Source organism: Hyperolius riggenbachi, chromosome 6 (assembly GCF_040937935.1).
Source record: "Hyperolius riggenbachi isolate aHypRig1 chromosome 6, aHypRig1.pri, whole genome shotgun sequence".
Classification (NCBI taxonomy): Eukaryota; Metazoa; Chordata; class Amphibia; order Anura; family Hyperoliidae; genus Hyperolius; species Hyperolius riggenbachi.
Genome location: NC_090651.1, coordinates 357,655,096 through 357,661,255, shown reverse-complemented (window position 1 = coordinate 357,661,255; position 6,160 = coordinate 357,655,096). Strand labels below are relative to the sequence as shown.

Here is a 6,160-nt window from a genome sequence, read left to right as displayed (position 1 = left end):
TAGAAGGTTCATCACTATTTCACAGAGGCCACATGCGGGAGAATGCTGGCTGACATATAGAGGAGTGGAGATAAGTGTGAGAAGGTCCCGGCAGGAAAGATGTGGATGAGCACAAGCAGATCTCTCACTACCTATTAATCTCAGCGAGACATCTGCCAGTGTAGGGCTACCTTTACAATCATGTATAAGCTTTGATTATGTATACGCTTTGGCTTATAGGAAATCTCAGTAGATGATGATATTAATGTGATTTCTCTTTCTTTTCCAAGGCCCGAGTGGAATCCAGACCATCAGGACGCCACTCACTGTGGACAGCTTCAAGATCCATCACCGTCTTGGAGAGGGAGCATTTGGCAAGGTGAGTAATTGGACAGATTTCCCTGGAGGGAGGGGGAGGGGATGTCAGACCAGATATGGCTTTAGATAGTCATCTTTATTGGTCTCAGTGGAACTAGATATAGACAGGCAGCCCCCGGCCTGCAGCATTGTTGTATTGTGACGGTCCATCTTATCTATAGAACAATAAGTTTTCTTCTCTGTCTCTTCCAGGTTCACCTTGCTTCCCATCTAGCCAGTGACCAACAACTGGCCATAAAAATGGTCAAAAAGAAAGACCCCGAGCTCATCTTCAGGGAATGTCAGGTCTTGGAGACCCTTAGGAAGGGTCCCTTCATCACCCAGCTATTTGGTACATTCCAGTCAGAGGTAAGTATTATTCCGTTCTACTATCAGCTCTCTCACCAGATCCCGTACCCATGCATCCCTTCCATTCCCCAAGAGCTTATAGAGATAAATGTATAAAGACAGCACTCTGTAAAACAGATGATTATCCAGCATAAATGCCCAGCTGGCACTTACATACCTGTCATGAGGTGTGCCAGCTCTGCACATGCCCTCCTTGTGTAGTAGGAGACCCCTTTATCCTGGTGCTGCAATGGTATAACCAAGTCCAGATTTATACTTTTTCCAGCACTAGACCAGCTTTCTTATAGCCCCTCTATGATCAGCAGCCCTTCTCTTTCATGTACAGCCACCTAAGGCGGCATCTTCCCTCTTCCACTTGTTGCTGCCCACATGCAGCCTTCATATTCTATTTGCAGCCTCCTCTACAATATGCAGAAAACTCTCTTCCATGTCCAGCCATGCCACCTCAGGCGGGAGCCACCCAAGGCCCGGGCCTCTGTGGCCTTTACAGAAATCTGAGAAATTCCAAAAGGTCTGCACACTCCGTCAGCTCAAACAAAGCTGTTCATTAAACCAATCAGGTGCCAAATGTCCATTCAATAAACCAACGTGATGTTTCGGGGCCACAGCAGGTCCCCTTTATGAAGGCATGTACAGCACTGCAACCAAACAGTTACTATTCTGTACATGCCTTGATAAAGGGGACCCGCTGTGGCCCCGAAAACCTCCTGTCAGTTCATTTGATACCTGATGGTTAATAAACAGCTTTATTTGAGCTGACTGAGTGTGCGGACCTTTTGAAATTTCTTGGACTTTGGCTACGGTCTTACACCTCACAATCCCGCATGGTTTGCGTCTTCTTGTATAAATTTGCTTTACAGAAATCTGGACTTGGTTATAATAATTGCACATGGGACACCTGCTCAGACATATTATTCGGTGCAGTGCTGCATCTCACCACTAGAGGGAGAAGTCTCCATCAAGATTAGCTGACAGACAACGTTTTCAATGTTTGTATGAACACAATGTAAAATTACAACTATTCAAGGGAACCAGACAGGGTTAAAAAAACAGCTTTTATACATACCTGGGGCTTCCTCCAGCCCCATACGCATGGATCGCTCCCACGCCACCGTCCTCTGCTGCCTGGATCCGCCGCCGTCCTCTGCTGCCTGGATCCGCCGCCACCGGGTCCCGTCATTGCCACGAGTCGGCCAGTCGGCCGATTCTCCGCATCACACGGAGCTCCCTCTATACAAGTACGCATGAGGCTGCCTACTGCGCAGCCTCATGCTTACGGGTATGGAGGGAGCCCCTGTGATGTGGACAATTGGCCGTGTCCGCAGGAAGTGACGGGCCCGGTACCGGCGGTTCCAGGAAGCGGAGGATGGCGGCGTGGGAGCGATCCAGGCTTATGGGGCTGGAAGAAGCCCCAGGTATGTATAAAAGCTGTTTCTATTTTCCAGGCTCCATTCCTCTCTGGTTCCCTTTAAGCTGTTTTTCAAAAAAATGTAAGGAAATCACCTCTGCTCCATTCCTTTATGTGCTGGTGCTGTCTTTGATATAACCCCTCAGAAAGAGAAAATAGCCGTATAATATGCTTAACCTGTCTTCTGTTCTGCCATTTTTTTACAGGATTACCTCTACATTGCCATGGAGTACATGAGCGGGGGAGAACTGTTGGAACTGATGGAACGGCTAAAAGTTGCTGACGAGCGCTTTGACCAAACAACCCTGAGGTAAGTTGCTCTGCTATTTTATAAAGCTAACAACTGCCCCTCTGGGGAGTTAATAAAAGCCCCTGTAGCCCATGGGGTCCCACCTCCCCATCCCCAATATGCAGAGCAGTGCAGGGAGCAGCGTATGTTACCTGTTCTTGTGCCACTCCCCTCCTCACAGCAGCTGTGCATTATGCTGCATACCTGTCACATGACATGGAAGAGGAGCCAGTAGCCATGTGGAGGTGTGCAGCACAGAGGCCACCCACTGTGGAGAGGATATCAGAGCAACATGGTGCTGCAAGCAGGTAGCATACGTGTGTGTGTGTGTGTGTGTGTGTGTGTGTGTGTGTGTGTGTGTGTGTGGTGTGTGGTGTGTGGTGTGTGTGTGTGTGTGTGTGTGTGTGTGTGTGTGTGTGTGTGTGTGTGTGTGTGTGTGTGTGTGTGTGTGTGTGTGTGTGTGTGTGTGTGTGTGTGTGTGTGTGTGTGTGTGTGATCTGCTAGTCTTCCTGTTACAACTATTCCATATTGTAAATTACCCTTATTAGAAAAGGTTGTGGTAAAATGCTTTATTTACATCACATCACTGTGGAGAAGTCATTTTACACACACTGAAATTTGTATTAGATCTTTTTAGAATGAGTAAGGCTGGGTGCACACACAACATAACGTTAAAAAAGGCTGCATTTTGTCATGTTTTCATTTTAAGTTGTGTGCATTTTTCGGTGCGTTTCCGATTTTTAACGCAAATGCGTTTTTCAAGCGTTTTGCGTGCGTTTTAATGCATTTGCGGTTTGCAGGTACAAAACGCATGTGAGATTTGTATGCATATTTTATGCTGTTTAATATTTCCATTTATGCAAATTACTAAGAAGACAACAGGAAGCGGAAATACATCAGATATCTTTATTTTTTTAAAACAAAAAGCATCAAAAACGCATACATAACTTAATACATTGCGTTTCAATTTACTTTCATTATGTGCGTTTTTGATGCGTTCATGCATAATATCCAACAAAACTAGCGATTTTAAAAATGCTAAAGTACAAACGCACACCCATGCATTTTTTTTATGCGGCCCATGGTGCATAAGACGCAGCGGTTTGCGCAACGCTAGCGTTTTTGCTATGTGTGCACCTAGCCACATGGATACATCTTTCTGCTTTATTTGTGTATTGAACATGTTATGCTAATAATTATTTTATTTCTCTTCCATCAGACTATTTGCTGCACAGATGATCATCGGCCTGGAGTACATCCACTCCAAGGGTATAATCCACCGAGACATCAAGCCAAATAACATCCTTCTGGACGGAGTCGGGAATATAAAGATCGCTGACTTCGGCCTAGCAGCACAAAACGTGTTTGAGCACGACACGATTAAAGGATCACGTGAATGGGCCGTGTACTATATGGCCCCGGAGGTGTGCCTAGAGATGGACTACGGCCACACCATAGATTACTTCTCTATGGGAGTCGTGCTTTGTGAGATGGCATGCAACAAACACCCATTCATGGTGGATTGTTATGATGAAGAATCTGCCGTTAGACGCTCCATTTGTAACGATTTACCAGATTTCTCAGAGGTGATGGACCTCACGCTGGAAGACTTCCTAGAGAAGCTCCTGTGCAAAAAACAGAAAGACCGTAAAGAACTGGTGAAAAACCTGAGGAAAGAGCCGTTCCTCAGCCGCATAAACTGGAAAGCTGTGGAGTCCGGAGAGGCGCAGCCCCCATTCCAGAACTACCACAGGAAAAACCAAGCGAGACAATAACTGTGCTGGATATCACAAATCTGAGGCACAGAAGTCCCGCCAGATAGAAGCTGAACGCTTTAAGTCGTATATAATTTGCCAGTGAGGGTTGGTGAGTTGTTTTGGGACACATACCAGCTTCCACCATCTACTCACTTGGGCAACAGCATTATACTATTTACATAGTTATAATAAAATAATGAAATAAAAAATGTAACTTGTCTTTTTGTATTACATTCTGAGATTGTAATTTAATGTATACAAGATACAATTTAGCAACAACAAATGGAAGGGCAGCTCCCACCAATAAGGAGTAGCAGACACGCTTGTGGTCCTACATGTCTTTGCCCAAAGAGGAATGAAGTACCAGTGTCAGGGCAGCCATCAGGGGGGACAACTGACACTGCAGTGATGGGCCCAGGGCATCTGGGGTAACACAGGGGGATAAAAGAGGCACAGGGGGAACAGAGGCAGACAAAAGAGGCACAGGGAGAAAAGAGATGAGATGGGAACATGAGGTCACACAGAAGGACACAAAAGAGGCACAAACTGAGGTGAGACAGAGGTGGACAAAAGATGCACAGGAAGATAAGAGGGGGACAAAAGAGAATGGATAAAGGATAAGAACGGACCTACAAATCCCTATCTCATTTGTTAACCGGGGACTACCTGTATTTTGCTAGTATTTGGCTCCACCCACAACATGCCATGGTCACGCCCACTTTTTGCCGCATCACGCTGTGCATACTGCTTTCTTCAGTATCGGAGCCATGCACATTTTTTGCCGCAGCACACTTCACGCACAGACACCGGGGTGGGGTGGCTAGTGGGCAGGCACAGCAACCAGTGGGTGGGCCCAAAATTTCTGATGGCGGCCCTGACCAGTGTTATAGAAGAGATTCAGTCTTAAAACCAACAACCAACTTTTATTTTGAAAGTGTATAGTTGTGTAGTTGTAGACAGACAAAACATCTGAAGGCTGACTTCACCCTCGGGCACTTTTGGCCTGCGATTTGTGCTTTGGTGACTGCAGGTGATCAGCAAAGTGCTGCTATATGAATAATCCTATGGGATTACTCACACTGCTGTGATTACGGCATGCTTGTGATTTTTGACGATCGCAAACGTGCTGCATGTAACATTTTCCTAGTGATTGTGTTGTGATTCTCATTCACTAAAATGAGAGTCACAAAATGTATTTACCAAAAAATTGCAGAATACTGCAATGCAAAATCGCAATCGGTAAGAAGGCTTGGAAGTTTACTAAAAGCACCAAGCAAGTGCAATAGATCTGTCTGTGTAGCATGCAGGGGCGTAGCAATAGGGGGTGCAGAGGTTGCTACAGCATCGGGACCCTTGGGCCGGAGGGGCCCTCCCTCAACTGCAGTGTTTGCTTTCTAATGGTCCTGTGCTCATAACAATCACTTCTATAGATACTTTTTATAGTGGTAATCATTAGCAAACTGTTCCCCATTCCTTTTTTGAACCTCGGACACTGTAAATGCCATTGGCAGGTTTTGGTGCGCCGTACCAACTGTTATGTATAGAGTGCTTGAGGGGCTACAATGTAAAACTTGCATCGGGGCCCACAGCTCCTTAACTACGCCAGTGATAGCATGTGCCATTGATCTATTTTGGGGTGCCCTGGATGTTCTCCCCTCCCCCTTTCCCGCAGAGTTGTACAGCAGGCTGCAATACTCAGCTGTTCCGGCCGCTTAGTCCCCGGAGTCTGTAGACATCTTTTCTTGCAGGCCTCTCCCACTAGTGTCTAAGAATGAATCAGACGCTAGAAATCCTATAATTCTCAGATGCTAGGGGGAGACGCCTGGAAGAGAAGATGTTTCCGGACTTGGAGAGTGGACGCTGGAGATGGAGAGTAATGCTGCCTGCTGCGTTACTCTGCTGTGGAGGGTCTGGGGAGACATCCGGGTCTACTCTGCCAATCCTTTGTGCCTGAGCACCCACATCTCTGCACCACACACCAATCCAGTATTAATGCATATG

At 46.4% G+C, this 6,160-nt stretch overlaps 1 protein-coding gene across 1 annotated transcript; it reads left to right on the top strand.

Moving 5' to 3' along the window:
- The first annotated feature begins 402 nt into the window (after positions 1 to 402).
- On the top strand, positions 403 to 4,228 carry LOC137522994 (protein kinase C delta type-like). Its single transcript, XM_068243166.1, has 3 exons — positions 403 to 705; positions 2,320 to 2,423; positions 3,622 to 4,228. Exons 1-3 carry the CDS (start codon positions 598 to 600, stop codon positions 4,175 to 4,177), a joined length of 768 nt encoding a protein of 255 aa, XP_068099267.1. The 5' UTR covers positions 403 to 597; the 3' UTR covers positions 4,178 to 4,228.
- The last annotated feature ends 1,932 nt before the right edge of the window (positions 4,229 to 6,160 follow it).

Coding starts and splice junctions, on each gene's coding strand:
- LOC137522994 (XM_068243166.1), top strand. CDS start 598: ATGGTCAAAAAGAAAGACCCCGAGCTCATCTTCAGGGAATGTCAGGTC. Junction 706..2,319: donor TTGGTACATTCCAGTCAGAG/GTAAGTATTATT, acceptor ATTTTTTTACAG/GATTACCTCTACATTGCCAT. Junction 2,424..3,621: donor TTTGACCAAACAACCCTGAG/GTAAGTTGCTCT, acceptor CTCTTCCATCAG/ACTATTTGCTGCACAGATGA.